The sequence below is a fragment of the Miniopterus natalensis genome, chromosome 2 (assembly GCF_054644295.1).
Source record: "Miniopterus natalensis isolate mMinNat1 chromosome 2, mMinNat1.hap1, whole genome shotgun sequence".
Classification (NCBI taxonomy): domain Eukaryota; kingdom Metazoa; phylum Chordata; class Mammalia; order Chiroptera; family Miniopteridae; genus Miniopterus; species Miniopterus natalensis.
This window is the reverse complement of record NC_142082.1, coordinates 52,407,280-52,432,330: the sequence shown is the minus strand read 5'-3', so window position 1 is coordinate 52,432,330 and position 25,051 is coordinate 52,407,280. Positions and strand designations below refer to the sequence as shown.

The following is a 25,051-nucleotide window of genomic DNA, read 5'->3' as shown; positions in this document are numbered from 1 at the left end:
AGTAATCGTTACTAAGGTAATAGAGATTTGATAAAACTTAACAATGATACCTTTAAAGAGTATTAAGAATTACTTTATTTGCTTATTAAGTAATATGTGTTGACTACCTGCTGTGTTCCAGGCACTGTAAACAAACTTGCCACCCTCATGGAGCTTGTCCAGTGAGGGAAGCAGACAAGTGAAAGCAACTACAATGTTGTTTGGTATATAGGACTGGGATGGTGCCATAACAGAACTCTAAAATATGTGACACTGAAACCAGGACCACTTCACAGATGGGAAAAACACTGTTGGTGGAGCCTGAAAAAATAGAAAGAAAACTATTGTAGAAGATGGGGAAAATGGTGAGGAAATTGCTATAGAAACTGAAAAAATAGTGACCATATTATATAATGGTAAAAGTATCACCTGCAGAAACTTGAAAGCTAGTCCACCCAGTTACTTAATGGAGTAGTAACTGGATGGACTATCTTTTGGATTTGAGCACAGAGATTTCCAAGGAGAAAACTGAGAATGTCAGCTAGTTTACACTAGCTGAGATATAAGGAACTTCAGGAAAGAGATGGATTTAGAAAAGAATTGGCCAATTTGTGAGTAGAATTTAGAGGAATGAGAGAGGGACTAGCATTCTTCAGCCTGGAATAGAAACTATGTCCTTTTACAGCTTCTTAAGCACGTAAAAGATTCTGAAATTAAGACATGGCCTAAAGATAAAGATCACATCAAAAGTATGGCTATAAGACAGTTTTTAAAAGACTTTTAAGGAATTTAAATTGGTGCTTTCTCAGCTGAACAAAATTGGTTCACTGGAAGCTTAAAGATGTTGACTCACAGAAACCTGATCCCAAAGTGGCTGTAAGTCAGTTTCTTAAAAGAAAAAAGAATCCTGTATTGAAAATAATTGTGGGTGTGGCTTCTAGAGCATGGAGTGAACTTTAATATATAGAAAGCCCCCATAGTTCTTAAGGGAATAGTACTAGCAAAAGTACTGCCAGCCTGGACCAACGGGGACCATGACTATTCAGATTGGAAAGAGGTTTCTGGGCCCCTAACTTTAGACAGACAGGAACAGGTTGAGAAAGTTGCTCAAAAGGCATATGGGAAAGTGAACTGGAATGGGACATTTGGCATTTTAAGTATCTGTAGGATATCGGAGAAGAGAAATCAGAGGAGTTGAACATATAATTCTGAACTTTAGGTGACAGATCTGGGCTAGAGATAAAAATTTGAGTGTCATTAGCACCTGGTGAAAATACGAAACGACAAACCCAAGCTTTTAGCTGTGGTTGAAATATAGGTAAAATCTGGGGAACCCCACTTCAGAGCATTATTCAGTGAGAACCCTTAAGGAAAGCAAAAAATTGTTGACATGAATGCTTTTGAGAATGCAAAGCCCTGAACTACTTTTACATTGCCATATCAGTCAGGTTCCTGGAAAGAAAGAAAGCCCTAAATAGCTTCAAATTAAGACTTTAATGAAAGGAGTATTTTTTTAAATAGTTTATTGATTTTTAAAGAGAGAAAGGGAGAAGGAGAGAGAGAGAAACATGGATGTGAGAAACATCAATCAGCTGCCTCCTGCATGCCCCCCACCAGGGATCAAGCCTGCAACCCGGTCATGTGCCCCGACCGGGAATTGAACCAGCAGCCTTTCAGTGGATGGGATGACACCCAACCAACTGAGCCACATGGGCCAGAGCTGAAAAGGGTATTAACAAAAGTGGGGCAGAACTGATGGGACAAACAGAATATCAAGGCATTGAGAGACTCGAAACAGTGGGAAACCACTATTATGCCTAGACTAAAACGTCAAGAGTGAGAAACAGTGTTAATGGAACCAGGGGAGGCACTGCCCTGCAGAGCCTGAAGTTGGGGGGAGACACAGCTATGGCCAGTGAGCATGAGATGCCCCGGCCTCGCTGCCCTCCTGTGCTGCATGTATCTCCTGCTCACACACCTCCCACTGGAGAAGCCAAAGTAGCACAGGCGATACAGTCCTCAGAGGACAGTATCTCAGGGCATACGGCAAAGAAGACAAGGACAGAAAACATATCTGGATAAACAAGTGGAAAATAACAAGCCCAGGTTTCGGCATAAAAGAAAGGATTTAATAATATTTATAAACCATATATCATAAATGCACAAAGAATATATAGCATTTGTACAGGTGGGGTGAAGGCCATGTTCAACATATGTATAGAGAGAATTTCTATATCTTACACATCAGCGGACAATTTGTGAAGAAGGATTTCACTTTTAATTATAAAAGGATTGTTTTCCTCATCAACGTCATAATCTCCTTTGGGATGTAACATTAACTCAAGTTAATAGATATTACAAAGTTTGTTTTTCATGTTTATTATGATATGTATTTATGTACTACATTAGTGATGCATGAAATTATATCTGTTAGAATGTTTGTTGTAAGAATTGACTCCACACCTCTACCTTGTAATATGTACCCAGCATTGTGATGACTAAGCTACAAGCTAGAAACCTAATGACTTTGTTCTGTCACTCCACTGGTATTTAACTGGCATGAAATAGATTGTCAGGATTCATTAACACATTTATTTTGGCTTTCTCCTTATTTAAACAAGACAACAACTTCAGGTCTAAACACAATGTCAAGTATTTTTCTTTGATGATAAGGAGGGTAATTACAGTCTTAGGAGCTGATGACATCCACCATAGAGTGCTGGCAATGAAATATTACCTGCCCATGGCCTCAACAAGGAAACCCTATGAGGATATAACACAGAAAACCTAACACCTCTCTGAACGAGAAAATAGTCATACGATGGGTGGTTTTGTTACACAATCAGGGGAACTGCCAAATCTGTGTAAAGATAAATATTGCAGCTCAACACGGAAATTGAACGGAATAATGAGTAAGCTATATGTTGATTTTAGTCATTACCCAACCAATGAACAATGTGTATATAAAGTATTTTTAAATTAATTTTATTGGGGTGACATTGGTTAATAAAATAATATAGGTTTCAAGTGTACAATCATCTGTATATTGCATTGTGCGTTCGCTACACAAAGTCAAATCTCCTTCTGTCACTATATATTTGACCTTCCTTACCCTTTACTACCCCCAACCCCCTTCCCTCTGGAAACCACCATCCTGTTGTCTGTGTCTATGAGTTTTTTTGTTTGTCTTGTTTGTTCGTTTGTTGCTTTCAGTTTTATATCCCACATATGAGTGAGATCCTATGGTTCTTGACTTTTTCTGTCTGATTTTGCTAAGCATGATATTCTCAAGATTCATCCGTGCTGTTGCAAATGGCAGTATTTCATTCTTTCTTACGGCTGAGTAGTATCCCATTGTATAATGTACCACATCTTCTTTAACCAAGAGAAAGAAATAAAAGGCATCCAAATTAGGAATGCATAAGTAAAATTGTCACTTTAGGCAGATGACATGATTCTTTATATAGAAAACCCTAAAGACTGCACCAAAAAACTATTAGAAACAATAAACAAATATAGTATAGTTGCAGGATACAAAACCAATGTACAAAAATCCACTGGGAGTAAGGTGTAAGAACATTATTTTCTATAATGTTCAGTTTCCATTCCTATCAACTAACAATGAAATTTCAGGGGGGGAAAATGAAAAGAAAAAAAAACACATAATTCCTTTTACAACTGCAACAAAAAGAATAAAATACCTAGGAGTAAACTTAACAAAAGGCGTGAAAGACCTATACACCGAAAACTACAAAACATTATTAAAAGAGACAGAAGAAGACACAAAGAAATATATAAAGTATTTTTTATAAACTCTAGGGAATTTTAAATCGCTTCTCATCAAAATTTCAGAGGATGCAACACAAACTTATGAATAATATATGTAGCTTCTTAGAGAACTTTGCCAAAATAATTGATTATCTGGTAGAGAGACTACTTAAGAAAAAACACTGAAAAAGGTAGCCTAGGAAATTTATTTTTAAGCAAAGGGGTGGGAGGAGGGGAATGGAAGAAACAAAAATGATGACTGAGGAGTGAAAAACACTCCAAGAAGCAGTGGGACTGCCTCTGGTTTATATCGTTCTTAAATTTTCTCATCAGTTTGCTCGAATATGTACGGAATAAGTTATTTAAACCAGGCAATATTTTTATGGTTATGGCTATAACTATAAGGAAGAGTTATTAATCTCTTTTTTATTATTAAATTAAATATGTAACTTTGATTTAAACTGAACTCCTCTTTCAGCTAAGCATTGTGATAGTTCTTGTTTTAACATAATTCTCTCTTGTTCAGCAATCCATTGCTTTTCTTTAAAAAAAAAAAAAAGAGGGGGAGCAGTGAGAGGCAGATCTTCCAAAGGGGAAATTTCTTTGTCTTGTTACTTTGCAAAAACAACAGGAGTCCTGGAACAGGGAAGCTGGAAAACCAAACTTGTTGGGCGTCCTCCATTATAAGAGTGTTGGAAAATTTACTTCATTTTCAAAATAAGCAATAGAAAAGAATTGCAGCCAAACGTCAGGCAAAATTATAGGAAAAAGAAGAACAAGAATCAGAATAAAATCCCCACAAACCATGATGAAAAACACTTCCGAAAGACATACCAATGCATTGTGAAACTGTAAAATCTAATATTTCAAAATGAGCCAACAGAAATGGAGCAAAGTATAACATAAATCGACATCAGAAAAGCTAAAAAATTGCAAAGCCAGAATCTGCGGTCATAAATCGAGGAAGCAGCCAAGGCCTTTGCTGCGTTTCTCTCTGCCACCTCTTCCATCTGTCCCTTCGGACATCAACTTGAGCCCCTTATTGCCCCGGCTTCGTCTTGTCCAGCCTTCAGCACTGTGGACCCGCAGTGGCACACTAAGCACATGACGGCTTTCACTGAACAAGAAGCCAATGAGAATGCGGAAGAAATAGAGGCAACGGCAATGTGAAATGTTAGAAAGGTTCTCTTGTGAAAACGGAAAGACTGAACATTATAGAACATTATGCAAAGAAAGAAATGCCGTTTATGTAGCAGGAGGAAATTCAGATGTCCATCTTGATGAATCGAGCAAGTTCAAAAGTCTTCTGAGCCAGAAATAACCTTTTGCAGACCTAAGTAAAGCAAAGGAGACACTCAGCAAGGTGGTCAAAGATACAACCAGGGACTGAATGCTGGAAGCACTGGTCCTCCAGGATTTGTACCAGTTGCTATTGCCCCTAATGATTAACTATTCACTGCAGGAATCAGGACCTCCTGATAAAAGCCGAAGTACAAAAAGTGATCCCTATAAACAAAGTTGACACCCAAAAAGATGCTGATGTCTACACTGATCAGGAGGCCTACCTGTCTGAGTAAATAGCTGGCAGTGTTGAAATCCATGGTGGGGATTACGAAGGAAAGGTTTCCAATACCCTAAAAAGCCAGCTGGGTCTCACAGTGTAGGAACAATGCCAGTGAGCTTTGTTCAGTGTAAAAACCAACAGAAAGTTTTTGGATTAAGCCTTTGGGAGGTGGCGCTTACTCCACTGCTATACAACTATAACATGAAGGCATCTGCTATTTGAAAAAACAAGATTTCCTACGTCACCTCCTTTTTGATGTCCTGATATTGTTCTATATTTAGCAACTGGTTACCTCTTCGTAGTTATTGCCTTTGTTCTAATCATTAACACTGGGAGAAAGATTCACTTGAACAAGCAGGAACATGCCTCTAATTCTAGAAGTAACAACCTTCAGTGGTTCTGAGCACTAGGTAGAGGGGAATCAGACAATGGTTGTAAGACTTTCACCCAGGCTTCTGTTATTTCTCTGCCTCCACATATCCAGTATAAAGAGCTCTAAGTATCTTTAAGTGTCAGCTCTTTGGATTTTTTTTTACATACTTCTTATATTCTCAATTCATTTATTTTTATTATTTTATTTATTTTTGTTCCAAATATTACAGATGTCTCTTTTTCTCCCCATTGACCCATTCTACCCCTCCCCACCCTTCTCCCCAGTCCCTCTCCACACCATTGTCCGCGTCCTTGGGTTGTGCATATATGCATATAAGTTCTTTGGTTAATAGCTCTTTGGATTTAATATGGCAAGCATTCATTACAGCAGTAGTAACCTCACTGTTACCTATTTTGGCCTAGACATTTTCCTTACATGTGAATGTGCTTTATTTAGTAAAACAAAAAGTTTATGTGAGGCAAAAATGAAAGAACTCAGTATATACTTTTAAAACTTTCAAGGAAGCATAAATTAGAAGGAACACAAGAATAAAGACAAATAATATCTTAATAGAAATAGATGATTAAAAAGAGGAAAATGTTAAAATTCAAAAGGAAATGAAGAAAGAGGTGAAAAGAATTTGAGAGGAAGTGACAGGTAGAGAGTTGAAGAAGTTCCTGCATATGTATACTAGAAGATCCCAAAGAACAGAACCAAATCGGTGGAACAGAACAAAAATATATATTGAAAAGCACACTATGTACCTGGAAAAACTGACCCAAAAGGAACAACACCAAGACTTACTCTATGAATTTTACAGGAAAACCGTAAATATTTGTTTTTTATCTAGACAAAAAAATCATTTACAAGGGAAATGATACCAAATTGTCATCAGATCTTCTTACAGCAACCCCTTTATGGCTGAAGAATATAGAATGACATATTTAACACACTTAAGGCAAGAATACGTGCCCTAAATATTTTATGCCCATGTGAATTGATATTCAAGTATAAAGACCATACACAAGCTGGGTGAACATTCTGATGTTTAAAATTTCATGCACACACTCATGCATGTATAGAATTCAAACTTCATCTTTAAGAAGTTACTATTCAGCTCTAGGCAATTATTGGCACTGGAAAATGTAGGCATAGTGTTTGGGGAGTTTCCAATTTTTTGAAGGACTCTCAAGTTAAAAATAAAAGCATTGTGGAGACCAAAAGAGTATTTCTGCTGAATAAGTAGATGTGTGATCTCTTAAACAGAGTCTAAAAAAACACTTATTTATTTACTTATTCATTTAATATTGTTATATTGTTTAAAGTTTTAACAGTGAGCACATAATTTATAATAAGGCTTTTTATAAGGATGACTACTTTGAAACTTATGTAACATTAGTAACCAATGTTACCCAAATAAATTTAATTTTAAAAAAATAAAAGGGAAAAAATTCTGTCTAGTATATTTCAGGGGGAAAGAAGACAACCATTTGATTTCATTATTTTGCAACTTTATTCATTTTTCACATATAGTAGAACATAATTTCTGCCTTTAGATAGATGTTCACCACAGCTCTGGAGGGTCTTTGAAATATGTCTAGATTATTTATTCTGTTTATCTTGATATATCTCTCTGTTCTATTTGTCAATTTCTTCAAAAATGTTTTAAATATTTTAATCAAATTAATATTTCCAAATGATCTGAATGCAAAACTACTTTTAGAAATTTGTTAGAGTCAAACAAGCATCTTTTACTGACAGTATAATTATAAAGCCAGCTGTTTACCAATTCATATATCACTAATGAAAATATTAAAAGCACATCATTTGGCTCAAAGTGTACTTTATTTATGGTAGTTTGTCTAATTAAAGCCAGCTGCATGATAAAAATTTTTCTATGACCTATCTTGGTCTCTCAATATATTTTTAAACTACAAATGCTACAGTCTTTTGATTTTTTAAAATATGCTTCTATTGATTTCAGAGGCAGAAGGGAGAGGGAGAGAGAGAGAGAAACATTGAGAGAGAAACATCAATTGACTGCCTCCTGCACACCCCCTACTGGGGATTGTGCCCACCACCCAGGCATGTGCCCTGACCAGGAATCAAACCTGCGCCCTCCTGGTGCATGGGACAATGCTCAGCCAACTGAGCTACACTGGCCAGATAGACTTTTGATTTTTTTTTTTTTTTAAATATATCTTTATTGATTTCAGAGAGAGGAAAGGAGAGGGAGAGAGAGAGATAGAAACATCAATGATGAGAGAGTCATTGATCAAGCCCACAACCGGGCATGCGTCCTGACCGGGAATCGAACCCCGATCGCCTGGATCCTAGGTCGATGCTCAGCCGCTGAGCCACACCTGGCCAGGCAGACTTTTGATTTTTTAATAAAACCTGGTAAATTCCCGGATTTAAAAAAAAATTTTATGGAAATTTTCACACAAAAAAATACAATGGCATAATAAACCCCATTATACCTAAGCCAACAATTATTAATAAATTATTAATCTTTCTGTTCACCTGTGCCCCTGTCCGCTAAGTGGCTGTGGATAGGAACAAGCTCAGCTCCCCAGCTGATCTCTACTCACCTTCTGGTTTGAAAAACACCACCACAAAATCTTCTCTCTCAAGGGCATAATTACTTTCACTCATTCAACAGTCTTGACTCTTGGTGTATGCTTGGTAAAAAGGAAGCACCAAGTATATGACTGATACACCAGAGAGCGAAGGTTTTTGCACACCACCACAATGGGTAGCACTTTTTTAGCAAGTGAAAAGCACCCTCTTTCCCTCAAACTAAGTTAGCTGCTTGTATGGTGTGAAGGGTTTTGCATATGTTGGAAGGAGACAGTAAACAGAGTGTGCCCCTGGGGTCCCTATTTGCCCTGCATTCCCTTTGGAAACTCCTATGGGCTAGAATGCTAATTTCCGTCTGAACTCCTCAAACCTGTTGCTGAGCCATCATGGCTTAGAATCTGAAATCTCTGCATCCTGCAGTTGTGTTCCTATTAATAACAGTTCTTGAATATCACATCTTAAATATTCCTTTGCCCTTTTCCTTGGTACAGAAACGTGAAATACAGTGAGGCATGTGCTTTTCTTTAAAAAATGTGCTTCATACATTGAAATAATAACTATCCAAAGATTAATAGCTACTTTCTCCTAGGGCGCTTGTAATTCAGAAGAACATACATCAAGATCAAGTTAATCAAGCTATGCAATCCATCATACTTAGTATTTGTGTCCTATAAAATGGTGGTTGAATCAACTGCTGTAATACCCCCTTCCCCCGGGTCGCATATAGGCCTGGTAAAATCAGCACACCCTTTGGACAATGATACATGAAATAGTAAAATTCTATTTAAGTGATGCCACAAATAAGTTTCTTATTCAAACTTTACAACTTTTATTTATTTTTAAATATGTTTTTATTGATATTAGTAAGAGGAAGGGAGGGGAGAGAGAGAGAGAAAAAAACATTTATGTGAGAGAGAAACATTGATTGGTTGCTTCCCATACACACCCCAACTGGGGATAGAACCCCCAACCTGAGTATGTGCCCTGACTAGGAATCTAACCAGTGGCCTTTCAATGCATGGGACGACTCTCAGCCAACTAAACCACACCAGCTAGGGACAAATTTAAAAACTTTTAATACTTCAGTTCTAAAATTATTGATCAGTGAATTCTTGATCAGTGTAGTAGGATATATAGGCTAAGTTTATACTAGCATCATTCATTCTGTGAGAATTAATGAAATAGTAATATTAATAGCACAAAGGCAGGTAATTTATTTCTTTAGGCAATATATAAGAAGCTTATAGCAAGTTACCTCCAGAATTTTTAATTAAGTTTAATTATTCCTGTGCTGAGAAGAGTTAACATAGCAGCCCTGATTGCTTATACTTAAAAAGGCCTGTTTACAAGGTAGGCCCTTGGCTAGCATCTGGGAACTTGGATTTCAGGAGGGTTCCCATCATTAACTGATATGCTTGGCTCGCTGTGTTTAAATTGTTTGCACAAACAATATAATTTATGCAAACTCTTGCATTCCTTTTGGGAGACAGAAATTTGGGTACGTTCCAGGCAGAGGGTGCCTATTTGATCAGCCCCCAATAAAAACCCTAGGTGTTGAGTCTCTAATGAGCTTCTCTGGTTGGCAGCATTTCCCACAATTTGTCACAACTTGTTGCTTGAGGAATTAAGCACATCCTGTGCGACTCCACTGTGTGACTCCACAGAAGCTTGCATCTGGTTTACCCCAGACTTCACCCCGTGTGCCTTTTCTCCTTGCTGGTTTTGTTTACATCCTTTCACGGTAATAAATCATAGCTGTGAGTATGACTAGATGCTGAGAGTCTGGGAGTTATCCTACAGAATTACCAAAACTAAGGATGGTCTTAAGGACTCCCAACACAGTCCCCCAACCTATTTTGAAAATAATCACTTAATTGGAGGGTTAGAAATTTGCACTCCATAACAAATGGTCTATAAATGCATTGCTAATGAAAATTTAGGGATTCCTTAAGCATTGTAAGTTTAAAAATCTGTAACAATTGATTATAATTGTAACTTGTTTTGATTTTGGTTAGTGTTGTAACATAGCAATAGAACTTTAATCTGGCACATAGCTACCCAGCTACAGACATTTTCTAGTCTCCTTTGCAGCTGTGGCCACATGAATAGGTTCTCGCCAATGGGATGTAAGCAGAATGAGAAACCCAGGACATGAGTTTATATGGAAAAATATAAACTCATTTTACCGTTCCCTTTCTCTCTTCTGCTGATTGGTACGTAGATGTGATGGCAGGAATTGGAGCAGCCTTGTTTTTTATAAGATGGAATCCAGATGTTGAGGATGGCTGGTTGCCACGGTCCAGCCGCAGCGGGAGTCAGGGGTGCCGAAGGTGGGCAAGGCGTCGGCGCTGGGAGACAGCAGACTACACGACTCGGAGGTGGTGTGACACTGTTCCACTTTATTGAGAATCAACATAAGCTTTTATACTTTCTTTTTTGGCTACGATTACATTTTTTCGGTTAGCAAGCAAGAAATATTATTCACAGGTTAAACAATACAAGTTTCAATTTCATCAGAACGGAACAATTTTGACTTTTATTTATTAGAATAGAGGAGAAAGGAAAAATCAGTGACCTATAGAGTGATAGATGTGGCTTTGTTTGCAGCAGTAACATATTAGTTTGTGAGACAGAAATTTTATATAATATTTGCCTGTGGTTACTACTTCTTATGGTTATATTTTAACTATGGACCTATTCTTAAGCTATTATATTCTTCTTGCCATTTTCTTCTAAGAAAAGAGTGCCTTTTGCCATAGCTATTGATTAACTGCTTAAGAATGCTTTGCTTTTGTTTCTTTGGGAGCAAGCACCAGCGTGGCCGCTGCCTTGCCAAGCGTTTCATGAAGGGCAGGTTCTCATACTGAACATGCCTTCCGTTTACACTAACTATTCTGATACTGTTCTCATTGGAAGCACCTGTATAAGGCTGAGGAGGGTCTGGTAGCCTTTCCATACTGTTAGCCCTTTTTAGGGGGATGCCACAATCTGCCATTTATTCTATATGCTACCCAGGGTGGTCCTTGTACAGTAGGCAAGGGGCGATGGCCTTTTTCCTGTCCTTGACTAATCTTGCATTCATAGGCGGAGGCACTTGAATATAGGTGGCTGCATGAGCTCAGTTTTCTCTAGTCCCTCCATAAATTCCTTACTGGGGGCGCCAGGGGAATTTTCCTAGCTACTTCTAATAACAATTTGTTAAAGCATCCGGCACATGTGATAGTGACTGGACTTGGGGAAATCAGGGTTTCTTCAGAAGTGAGAACATTGTTTACCATTCCCAGGTTAGTTATTGATTTTACGACCCCAAATCCCCCTCCAAGGAGGAGAAGGGATATTCCCATTAAGCCAATTACTCGCACCCACATGCCACGTCCTCTCCTCAGAAGACGCCTTCCTTGAAGCTTCCTCTCCACGTCCGGATTTTGTCAGACGACATGGTTGGGGGAGGACGTGGCAGCTGGTCATCTACATAAGGAGTCTGGAGCCCTTGATGACTTCCAGAGAGCCATCATATCCACTATCTTACTTAGCCCACCACACCAGGAAGATATAACCACTTTCTTGCACCCATGCTCCCATATATATTATTTTGCCGTGTGTCAGCTGGTTCACTTGTAAACTGAAACGATAGTAACATTAACTGAGTCCAGGTCATCTTTCTCACCAGTCCTAAAACATGGGCCCGATTTTGTGGTCTGACCAATCTCAACAGCAGAATTTTTCTTTCAGACTTCTAAATACCCTCCCCTCCCTCAGCTTTCTTGAGCTATAACTGACATAACAGTGTATTAGTTTAAGGTATACAACATGATTTGGTGTATGTATAACTGTATACTGTGAAATGATTACCACAATAAGTTAACACCCATCACCTCTCACAGTTCTAAATTGTTTTTCTTGTGATGAGAACTTTTAAGATTTACTCTCCTAGCAACTTTCAAATATATAATACAGTATTGTTAACTATAGTCACCGTGCTGTACATCAGACTCCTAATTTTTAACAATCTCAAAACCTAAAATATAGAGCATACCTAGAACCCAGATCTTTGTTTCTAACACCCTTGTCCAGTAAAAAGAATGAGGCCTCCTGGGAGAAAGAGCTGACTCTAGGACTGGGACAGAAAATATACAAATGAGCCGGTGGCATCTTGTAGTGTCAAGTGACAGAATGTAGGGAAATCCTCAATAAAAAAGGCCAGGGGTGATATCAAAGGGGCACAGGAGCCAAATGAAAGAGCTCCCAATGGCCAAAGTTGGAATGATTTGAGCAACAAGAGTATTCAATTATGATCCCAAGTGTAAAATAAATACCCATGAGTTCATACTGATATAAATAACTAATAATTGTGGAAAAGAGACAAATCCCTCACATAAGAATTCCAAATAAAATATATAGCTACTTCATCATAAAAGAAGGGGCACATAACTGCATACTCCTTAAGTATCGGCTACAGATAGTGACTTCCTTCCAATGAGCAAAGTATGGAAAGAAGGAAAAAAAGAGGAACTTTATAGTGGAGAAACCTAACAAACACCACTTCAGCAAGGTTATCCAGGTCAACATCAAGTCATAAATCATATTGCTAGTATATACCCTTGACATAATATGAAGAAAATGGCACCTTATCTCTGTGACTTCCTCCCAAATATTCATCACTCCAGTCCAGAAAAACATCAAATCCCCATTTGAGGCAGGTCCTACATATACCTGACCAGTACTCCCCAAAACTGTCAGGTCAACAAAAACAAGAAAACCCTTAGAAACTGTCACATGACTACTAAATGTAATGATGTTCTGGATGGGATCCTGAAACAGAAAAATATATTAGGTAATAACTAAAGAAATCTAATGTATCACCATTGGCTCATCAGTGATAACTAATGTATCATACTAATGTAAGATGTTAATTAGTGGAAACTGAGTGTGGGATATGAAGGAACTCTGTACAATCTTCTCATTTTTTTCCTACAAATCTAAAACTTCTAAAAAATTAAAGTTCATTTTTTAAAGTCTAAATTACAAAATAATTTTTACAAATTATTATAAAAGATAATTCTGCTTAAGCACTTTTAAAAACAAGCCAGCAGTACATTGGAAGTTTCAATCCCTTTAAATAAATGTGACTACCTTGCCTTTTTTCCACACAAATCTGATTCTTATGTTAACCTGTCTTGGTAGCAGAATATATTAAAATAATTGTGTTGTGCTTGTTAAGCTCAGTCACAATCTATTCCTCTTAGAAACGAAAAGCTATAGATCAACCTAGCATTTGTATTTTGTCTTTGTTTATGGCCTATTATTTTTCTACAAATAATGTTTTAATTTTTATTTTCAAATACATTTGTTTTATATTATAGTTGGGGGGGTTGCTGTCTTCCCAAGCCTTAGTTAACAAGAATATTCTCTAAAACTTCTATTTAAGTCATTAATCCATCTGGAATTTATTTTTGCAAATATTGTGACTGCTAGTGTCATTTATTAAATAATTACGTTTTCCCACCGAACTGAAATACCATCCTTGCCCAAACGTCTTGCTCTATTCCTAGCCACCTAGTCTATTCCAGGGATCAATTTGCTCATTCCTAAGCAATGCTGTATGTGTTGATTGCTGCAGCCTCATAAAACATTTTAACAATTGGTTTATAAATTTATTTATTTACTAAAACACAATATATTCAGAGCAATGTAGTTAAGTCAGAATCAATCTTCAGAATTACTAAGCAACTTTATTTTAATATATTTAAATTCAACAAAGATCATGTGTAACATTAACATTACTAACAGGTTAACTCAGTTGCATATAGAACTCAGAATAAAACTTATCTTTCTACTTCTGTGCATGTACCTGATATTTCTACAAATATGAAGAATGCTTGGCCAACATAGGGAAACAATGGTTAATCCTAACCTGATTTCGAACGTTTGAGAAGAGCCACCTCACTCTGCTCAATGACTGCTTTTACAGTACTTGAACGTTATAACGTTGAATTTATAAAGTAAGGTCATCCTTTTCAATGTTTTCAATCATTTAGTAGTCTGATTTTTTTATTGATACGTAATTCACATACCACTGAGTTCCCCCTTTAAAGTGTTCAACTTGTTACCGTCATAACTATCCAGTTAATATTAATAACAGGAAGAGAGCAAAGGGGAAGCCCGACATTATAAGCATGGTCATCTGGGCAGCTTTACCAGGAAGCTAGTTCCCACTACCCACGGAACCACCAGTCCATGCCCTGCGGATCACTGGGAGTAGGGATGGAACAAAGAGGGGCATGGGAGCATGCACGGTGAGGTTGGGGTGACCAAGGGGAGGTGCTGTCAGTCTAGCCTGAGAAAACTAAAACTGGCTAGGAGGGTGGAGCCACTGCAAGCCTTTGAAATCTTAGAAGGTAAGATCCCCAGACAAGGAGTTCCCTCTCTTCGTGCTCCTTATTCCCTCTGGCTCTCCTGCTCTGTGACCCATGCGTGCCTGTTCCCTGTCCATAGCCACATGGCCTTAAGCAGCCGCATGGCCCGCACGCAATGGAGTACAGCTGGGAATAGCCAGATGCTGGACTGGACTGTGTTTTAATATGGACTGGAAACTCTGGGCAGTGGCCTTAATCCTGGCCCTGCTCAAGACAAGACTGGACTTTTTCCATGGTGGGCAGTCAGAGATGGGACCTTGGAGGGGAACCCCCTTAATTTTATATCATCAGTAAAGTTTTCAATGATACTCCATGCTAACTGTGAGGACCTCAGAAAATTCTTTTCCCCATGGCACCCCAAGAACTCCACTTCCACTGAAAACAAATTCAGTGGCTTTTGGTACATTCACATGGATAAGTGCATTGATCACCTCTTATATAATTCCTGTTTAATTTTTTTATTATTTAAAAAAAATGGAAAAACAAAAGTGCAATTTTCTTTTAATAAAAATCACCTGATCCTCATATGGTTATATTGCAGAAAGTGAAGTCCATGATTTTAGAATGATGGTAGCAATTTACCAACAAAATAATCAGTTTTCACACAGTTTCAATAATTGCAGCAATTTCCTTGAACTGTCTGTAGAAATTCTGGAGAGAAAAGAGAAAAATAATATTAATTTTGCTTTTAGGGATAATAATATCTGTCCACCAGAGACCATATAGCATTAAGATTACATTTTAATGTGATATTCTCAACTATTATTAAAGGTTACTCTAAGAAAAAAAGAGGCATAATTTCATACTATAAGCAAAAATATTGCAGTTGGATAATTAGGACATGACTAAACTTTTCAAAATGCATACAAGAAAGGTCTTTTGAGATCACACCAGAAAGATTTATTAACTATCCACCACTGTCCTACATGCTTGGGTTGCCAGCTCAGTCCCTGGTAGGGTGCATGCAGGAGGCAGCCCATCGATGTTTCCCTCTCATATCAATGTTTCTCTCTGTCTCTCCCTCTCCCTTGTTCTCTTTCTAAAAATAAAAGCTCAAAGAATGTTCCCAGGTCTCAGTCCTGTATATAATATGACTAGTAGGCTCTGTTTGCTTGGTTGCATGCTTAGCCATGTAAAATCTAACTTTAGAAGAGTTGCCCCATTTGTGTGTTTTTCCTATGAGAAAAAACATTCTGTAGGTGGAGTCAGAGAGCATAAAGGCTGCACAGAAAAATAAGAATTAGGGCTGGCTGGGCATGGCTCAGTGGTTGAGCACTGACCTAGGATCCAGGAGATCTTAGTTTGATTCCCAGGGTTGGGGGAAAATCCCTGGGTTGCAGGCTGGATTCCCGGTCAGGGGCATGCAGGAGGCAGCCAATCAATGATGACTCTCTCATCACTGATGTTTCTCTCTCTCTCTTCCTCTCTCTGAAATCAATAAAGATATATTTAAATAAATAAATAAATAAATAAATAAGAATTAGGCCAAGATTCTGAATTATAGAAAGAATTGAAACCTATATTCTCTTTTGAAATTGCTTGGGTCCTTATATTCAGTTTAAGTCTACTCACATATCACAATATACTACATTTATTTTCTTCTTAATGAGGTCCTAATTCCTTTCAAGATACTAATTAGCATTATTAATGTTGAGTCTAAAGCAGAGATATCAGTTTTAAAAGAAAGAAATCAAAGGGGAGAAAAAAAAACCTTAAAATGTAATTTGTAAAACAGAACTACCATATGACCCAGCAATCCCACTTCTGCTCCAAAGGAAATAAAATCACTATCTCAAAGAGATATCTGCACTCCTATGTTCATTGCAGCATTACTCACAATAACCAAGGTATGGAAACAACCTAAATGTTTGCTGACAAATGAATGGATAAAGAAGATGTGATATAAAAATATATATGTAAAAATATATATAATATAAAATCTATAAATATATATATACACACACATACGTATACAAAGTTAGAGAACAGAGTACTACTCATCCTTAGAAAGAAGGAAATCCTGCTCTTTTGACAATATGAATGAACCTGGAGGACATGCTAAGTGAAACAAGCCAGACACAGAAAGACAAACACTGCATGCTTTCCCTTATATGTGCAATCTAAAAAAGTAGAACTCATAGTAACAGAAAGTAGACTGGTTGCCAGGGCTGGGGAGTAGAGAAAATGAGACGTTTGTCAAAGGTACACACTTTCAGTTATAAAATGAGTAAATTCTGGAGACATAACGTACAGCACGGTGACTATAGTTAATAACAATGTGTCATATGCTTGAAATTTGCTAGGAGAACAGATCTTAAGTGTTCTCATCACACAGACACAAAAAAGGTAACTATGTGAGGTGACGGATATTTTAATTAGCTTGATTGTGGTAATCATTTCACAATGTATATGTATACCAAAACATCACCTTGCATACCTTAGATATATACAATTTTTATTTGTCAATTATACCTAGCTGAGAGGGAAAAGTGGTATATGAGAGATTTTTCTGAAGAGTACTAACTGCTGTGAATTTATCAATTCACTCACAAAGAAACCAAAACAAACAAAATTAAAACCGTAAGGCCAGTTAAATGAGTCAATGACAAAACATTTCCCTGAATGTACATTTAAAAGAAAATCTAATTTCTCACCTACCCCTTTTTTTCTTCCTTCCTTATGGAAAAGAAGTAAAATGATAATAGGAGTAACACGATTCTTATACTATTCAGTTACTCAAACCTCTCGCTAACAGAACTAGTCATTAAGTACTGGTGTTCTGATATGCGTTTTATAAACACTATTAGTCAGAAGATTCAAGGTTAACACTACTCAAAATAAGATTCATTTAGCTTATCATTCTCAAATATTAAGCCTAAAATGAATAAGAATAAAACAATTAAAAGCAAAGTAACTATCCTGCCTGAGAAGATGAAAACTTCCTAAATATACTACAGAAAAATACTGTGAAAGTGATCAAATGTCACAGTATGCAAATTCAGCATATTATATTGAAAATAATTTATCAAATTCCCAAAGAAAACAGATCCAGATCTTTTGTACTAATAAATATAAAGCACATCATAACAACTGTAAATACAATTAATGTTCCCCCTTAAGAAAGACTTTATACATCATTTTAAGCAGCAATTACAGAACAATGAGCTAAAACTGAATGAGTTAAAATCACACACCTGAAACTGTGGAATTGTCATTTCAAAAGACTTAGTCTTTACTTGGCCTGAATGATCTGCCACCTTTAGCATCACCGCAACAAAAGGATACTTAAGTGATCTGCAACTGTCTGAGCTCACAGCCATACCCAGTTTCCACTGAAAATCTACAAGCTGTAATGAAACAGTACAAAACAATACATCAGTAATCATATTGCTTTGAATGCAGATATTTAATTTTATTGCTCTCACATTCAACATTTGCCAATCATAATAAAAGAAAATATCTTCATTTTAATATTTCTGGGGGAACAACAACCAAATGAAAATGGAGAGAGGCAATAAGGGATATAAACAGAGTTAGAAAAACAATACTGTCATAATTACAAAAGGAAGAAAACAAAAATCTCCACCAGATGTGTAATGGAAGAAAGACAGTGGCAGTACTGGGTTTCCTTTCATTTTGCTCCTGCACTTAAGAGGACTCTCAAAGCTTTGGACAGTCTTTTACCTTTTTCCTGCTATGTATGCCTTCCCCTATTCCACAACCTAAAAGTCCTAACATGGAAGATGAATTATATACCATCTTCATATTGGATTGAGGCACACAGGGGAACCATTCCAGTTTCCTTCCTCACCACAGTCCTCAGACCTGAAACCTTACATTAGCAAAAATACTGGGTGATAGGTGGTTTTAGATTGCATCATTGTTGACGATGGGCACCTGCCAGGTGATGTGCTATGCTGTTTACATGTATTAAATGCCTCACTGAATCATCATAACATTATAGTCTATTATTTCCATTTTGCAGATGACACAATTGAATTTCTGATAGCTTAGATGATGTGCACAAGGTCACATATTTCTGGAATCACAACTGACACCAAAGTCTGTTTGACTCCAAAGATTACATGCTTATTGACTACTGGCTGCCTCAATACTTTTTAGCTAATTCCTGTCAATGATTGTTCAGTGTTGCTATGGCATAAAACAAGGTTGACTAAATGCAAGCTCTTAATACTGACTCTAAAACATAAGACCGTGAGTGGAGGAATTAGCAGGCACTCACAAAAAATATGTGTTTACTGACTTACACCTTTTGCTATCAAATTAATGCTGTGTAAAAGCTTTGCTTGTTAATAAATTTATTTTTATATAATGTGGGACTGGTGTGAGCACCAAAATTTCCTCTTGTCTTGAACTGGTTTTAGACCAATCGGCTACAGCATTAAGGTCAGGCTGATGCTGATAAAAGGTTAATGTACTTAATAAGTAAAAAGATTGTATAGGTACATTTTAAATAAAAGTGTCCCACAGAAAAATAGAGAAGTGATAGCAGATATGTAACAAAAGAACTACAAAATATAAAGAGGAAATGAAATAACTGAAATAAATACCATTACACACCTACCAAAACAACAAAATTTTAAGTCTGACCATTCTAAGTATTAGGAAAAATGATGTATCATATGCTGTTGATGGGAGTCTAAATTGGGCCATTCTTTTGGAAAACTGGCTTTACTTAGGAAAGCTGAAGTTATGCATACCCTATGATCCAGTGATTTAACTATGAATATAACCTAGAAAAACTTGTGCATATGTACACAGGATACATATACCAGAATGTTCCTTGTAGCTTTAGCTACATTTAACACCAAAAGTGCCGAAAGAAACAAGTCACAAGGTTATGGAATTCCATTCACTTAAACTTGAGAAACAGGAAATGTGATAGTTTAGGGACGCACACAGAGATGGCAAATTGTAAGGAGAAGCAAGGATATGATTATCACGAAAGCAAGGGAAGGAAGGAGGAAGGAGGAAGTTTTATTGAGGGGCATAAGCAAGGATATGATTATCACGAAAGCAAGGGAAGGAAGGAGGAAGGAGGAAGTTTTATTGAGGGGCATGTTGTTAGACTTCTAGGTACTGGTAATGCTCCATTTCTTGAGTTTTGTTTGTGGTTACACAGATATTGTTTTAAATTACTCTTTTTTGTAACTGTATGAGATGAAGGTTAACTAAATTTACTGTGGTAATCACCTCACAATATATGTATGTTGAGTCATCATGTGGTGTACCTTAAACTTATACAGCGCTCTATGTCAATTATATCTCAATAAAACTGGAAAAATTAAAATAATTCATTAATCTGTCCATGTGTTTTGTATATATGTTATTTTGCACATATAGTGGGGTGGGGATATGTGAGTTCTCAGTTCAAAAGGGTGGGGTGGATGCAGGGTAGAGGGGATCAATGGTGGGGGGACATCTGTAATATTTTCAACAGTAAAGATCACTTTTTGAAAAAAGTTATTTTAAGTCTGGGTGATCAAGGGAAAGCATTATGGAAGGGATAAATTTAAACTCAGTTTTGAAAAATAAACAGAACTGAAAATGAGCAAAAAATATGGCTTACTTATATACTCCCTAAATACACACCTACCAAAGAATAAATGCTTAATAAATATTAAGCTAAGCCAACCAGAGATAAAAAATAATCAGTATCTGGTTAAGGAACAGCACATTTACCTGTCTTAAAGTGGAAGTCTCTTGTAAGGAAGTATGGAAAATAAAGCTGAGAAAAGTGATTAAGAAGCCACTAATTCTTTGCAAATTGTATGTTTTCAGAGGTTTCCAAAAATACTCTCAGATAGTCTGCTATTATGGAAAACAACATATCACATAAGTCATTTAAACTTTTCCTGTAGGCAATAGGGACTCACAGAGAATGATATGCAGTACTGTATTGATTAAAAAATATTCATCCGGTGGCAGCAGAACACAATAATCCAGGTTTAAAGTTTTAAGTGCTGAACAAAGGTGGTGACAAGTAGGATTGAGCTGAAGCTATACAGAATGAATCACTAGGTTTTGATGACTGTCTACACAGTTATGGGAGGTATCAAAGACAACTATAAAATTTAAGCCCAGCCCGGCTGGGCGTGGCTCAGTGGTTGAGCATCGACCTAGGATCCAGGAGATCAGGGTTCGATTCCCGGTCAGGGCACATGCCCGGGTTGCGGGCTGCAGCTGATCAATGACGCTCTCATCATTGATGTTTCTCTCTCTCTCACTCCCTCTCCCTTCCTCTCTCTGAAATCAATAAAGATATTTAAAAAAAAAAAAAAAACAAACTTAAGCCCAGATGACTGGGAGAATTCTGATATCATGTATCAATCAGGGCTTTATATAAAGTACAAAGATATTACCAAGACGTGAAAAGGAGTATCTAAGTAAAAATGTTCAATAAGTGGCTAAAAGTCCAAGAACACAATTCAAGGGACTTCATGATTAGAGATAGAGTCTTAGTATTAGTTCAATGGTGATATCCAAAAATTTAACTAGACACTTTTTTAATGTATTCAGCTTGTACAACTCCTTGATGCAAGAAGTTCCAGTTTTACTGTCCACAGTAAAATGGTAGAGTAAAACATTGCTTATGTGACTCTCAAAGTCTGAAATAAAACTCTGAATTATCTAGAGCATTTCAAGCAGAAAACCAATTAAGGAACACAATGATGGAATCCACTCACAACGGTGGAACTGGCAGGTGAAGAAATAGGGAGAGCTGCCATTCAGACACTTACTGTGCCAAGCAAGCATTCAGAGGTAAAGAAAGTTAGGATAGGTTTATGAGATGAGAATTTCCCAAATTCTAAACTGAACATTTAAATGCAAATGTAAAGCAAACCTTTTAAATGTGGTTTAGCCTTAAATAGAAATTAATTGCATAGATCTTTAAAAAGAATTTTAAAAAATCAAAATAGCACACTTATCACTATGGAGAATATTATGAAGTAATGTAGCCTCAAAATTCTTATAGAATGAAGAAAATAATTTACAAAGAAAAAAGTTAGTGAAAAAAAATATAAAAACACCCAGAAGTGCTCTGGCCGGTGTGGTTCAGTGGTTAGAGTGTCAGCCCACACACCTAAGGGTCTCGGATTCCATTCCGAGTCAAGGGCACATACCTGGGTTACAAGTTTGTTCCCCACTACCTGTCGGGGTGCCTGCGGGAGGCAACTAGTGGGTGTTTCTCTCTCTCCACCCCCCTCCCTTCCACTCTCTCTGAAAAGCAATGGAAAAAATATCCTCAGGTGAGGATTAAAAAAAAAATCCAGAAGTGAAATGAATACACAGAAGAAAAATAATCAGAAAGCAAATGTTGATTAAAAGGTGAACAAAGAAATTAGCTGTAGTCAGTCACACTAAAAATTGACTAATATGGTAGCTGAAGTTTTTAGTAATATAAAAATATCACTATAAACACTCCCTATAAAGACAAAATTGATAAAGACCATTTCATTTTAAATTTAATCTTTATTTTTCAAAACATAACGTGAGAAAATTAGAAAAATAACCATGTACAACTCCATCCTAAAAACTATTTTCTTATTCCTGTGCCCCCACTTCTAGTCTTAGTATGTAATTTTTATAGCTAGACTCACAGAATACACTTTTATGTTCTCTCCTTTTTAAAATCAAAATTTTCAAAAGGGAAGGATGTTAAGTGTTCTGCACACATTAATCTCTCTCAAAAGTGTTATGAGGAAAAGACTGATTAAACAACTGGGTCCAAGGAAAACAAAACTAGTAGAGCTGGTATTCCAATCCAAATTTGTCTGATTCCATACGCACACATTTTCAATTATACCTAGCTGCAACATGACTGCTATTTGGAATTAAACTTAAGTTCTAGTATATCAAATATAAGTAGATAGGTATGGAATGGGTCAAGAATGTTTAGCATCTTCTACATGTTAGACCTGAGCTGTCCCATACAGTAACCACTAGGCCAAATGTGATTATTTAATTAAAAATAGGATAAAAAATTCAGTTCTTAATTGTACTAGCTACATATCAAGTGCCCAACGGTCACATGTGGCTAGTGCTACCACACTGGACAGTGCCAACACAGAACATTTCCATCATTGCAGAAAGTTCTATTGGACAGTACTGTTACACCTGTGTTAACATATATGTGGAAATGGATTAAGGCATGAGTTATTACCAAATTTCTGTTTAGGAATTCCTATTAGCTCTAGCTCAGGGAAACATCTGCTAACTCACCAGCCTTCCTTATCTTGTTTAATGGCACCTTCCTCCATACTTTGCTTTACTTTCTTAATAACACTTACCATTATCTGAAATCATCATGTTCACTTATTTATGACCTGTCTCCCAAAGGAAATGCAGCCTTCAAGAGGGCAGGAGCCTAGTTTAGATATTGAACAATAAGTGGTACAAAGTGAATGTTCCAATAAGTATTTACTGAATTAATATGTTTAGAACTCCTGTTAACTGGTCTCCAAAGACAGCTTCTAAAAATCAGTATATGTACATGTTGCTCCTCACATCAAGAAATGGAGCTTATTTTCCTTCTGTGTGAATCCGAGCTGTCCCTGTGATTGCTCTGACCAGCAGAATATGGCAGAAGAGGCTTTCTGGAATCCTCGAGCATAGGCCTTATGGGAACCAAAGTATCTGCCTCCTTCTTCAAGGAATTCCGGCTCTTGGGATTCTCCCTTTTGGAAGCCAGCCACCATGATGTGGACAGCCATCCGAGGGAGAACCTAGTCACTCCAATTATCAGCTCTAGCTGAGCTCTCAGCCAGAGTCATCGCTGAGCCACGCGAGTGAGCCCTCTTGATTTCTGGCCCAATTAGGCTCCTGCATGACTAAAGCTCTGGTTGAAATGATAGGGAGTAGAAACCACCACTCAGCTAAACCCAATTAGCCCACAGAGTCACAAGAGATAATTAAATAGTTGTTTCAAGTCACTAAGTTTTGCATAGTTTGTTATGCAGCAATAGGTAAACTAAAGCAGAGCAAACACAATTAGCAGAAAATAACTTTATCAATAAGCTTAACATGATATATAACTTCTCAAAAGCGTATTCTCATAAGTATATAATCTGAACTATTATATTAGTTTACAGAAACCTTAGCAAATACAAAAAAACAAAAAATATTTCAGGTACCCAAAGTAACCTATGAGTTAAAAATAATACAGAAAAATAAAGTCCTTCCCATTAAGCACATTCACTACTAGCAAGTTCATAGAGCAACTGCCCGGCAACACCAAACATGAATCATCTTTCCTCAAAAATGTTTTTCACCCTCATTTCATTTCTACTGATGACCCCCATTCTTCTAGTGACTCACATCTGAACTTCAGCCAACTTTGATTTTTCTCTCTCTTACTCAAAACATGTATGAATTACTGGGTACTCAAGATTTTATTCCAGCCAATGCCACTGATACTTCTTCCCAATCTTACTGCTACAAACCTACTCCAACTCTATTTTTAAAATCTTGCCTTGAATTTTACTGCAGCCTCCTAATTAGTTTCTTGCCTACAGTCTTTCTCGGCTCTAATGCAGAGTATAGACTTTAAACACTGCTTATATATTAACAAAATCTATTATGAGCAGTACAAACCTGTAAAGTCTGCTGCCTCAAGAGTTAGTTACCAACCATTTATCTAGCATTAAAGTCATGTCACAGCAGTCCCAAAGAGCTTTCCCACTTGTACTCAAACTGGACTGCACCCCTTCTTGAAAATTAACTTTCAACCATGCTGTTCATTCCTTTTGGCATTCAACTCTCAAACATCTTAAAATTCAAAACTCCTCTCCAATTCTACCTGTTCTGTGAAGTCCTTTCTGGTTTACTCAACCTTCCTATGAATGTTCTATATCACTTCTTATAATCTAGCACTTAGAACATTCTGCTTCGTATACTAGTCATCTGTGGGTGTTTCTCTCCCCCATCCTCCCGACTGTAAATGCCTTAGGGGTAGCTGGTACATCCAACATAATACATAGAAGAACAAAACCAGTCATACGTTTATGAACTACTACATACACTATACAAAATTTAAGTCATTTTTTTTATATATGGGAAGAGGGAAAAATGGCACTAGATATTATGTGTCAATAAAACACTTCTTTTAATTTATACCATAAAACTGGCAAGAAGGAAAGAAATAATGTGGAAGCAATAGGAACAATCATTCATCTATGAAGGGTACTAATTAGTCATCTAAATAAGAGTCACGAATTACTTAAAAAAAAAAAAAGATTCTAAGTATCAGAATGTGAATAGATAATCTTTGACCTCTGGTGTGCAATATAGCATCATGGTTTGTTAAATTTAATAAGCAGATTCTAAAGTCAGACCTGTGTTTGAATCTCA

The 25,051-nt window shown here is 36.9% G+C and overlaps 1 protein-coding gene and 1 pseudogene across 1 annotated transcript; one reads left to right on the top strand and one right to left on the bottom strand.

The window, feature by feature from the left end:
- Positions 1-2,800: 2,800 nt before the first annotated feature.
- Positions 2,801-5,411, top strand: LOC107539840 (V-type proton ATPase subunit E 1 pseudogene; annotated as a pseudogene).
- Positions 5,412-13,905: 8,494 nt separating this feature from the next.
- On the bottom strand, positions 13,906-18,617 carry COMMD6 (COMM domain containing 6). The gene is made up of 2 exons (XM_016216468.2): positions 17,875-18,617; positions 13,906-15,331 (listed from the first exon to the last, which is right to left on the bottom strand). The coding sequence occupies exons 1-2, from the start codon at positions 18,112-18,114 to the stop codon at positions 15,281-15,283; spliced, it is 291 nt and encodes a 96-aa protein (XP_016071954.2). The 5' UTR covers positions 18,115-18,617; the 3' UTR covers positions 13,906-15,280.
- Between the last annotated feature and the right edge of the window lie 6,434 nt (positions 18,618-25,051).

What these genes read in the sequence shown, in the direction of transcription:
- COMMD6 (XM_016216468.2), bottom strand. Translation starts at nt 18,114, where the DNA reads ATGTTGAATGTGAGAGCAATAAAATTAAATATCTGCATTCAAAGCAAT. An exon ending in TGACAATTCCACAGTTTCAG is followed by an intron (nt 15,332 to 17,874) that starts GTGTGTGATTTT and finishes TTTTCTCTCCAG; the next exon opens with AATTTCTACAGACAGTTCAA.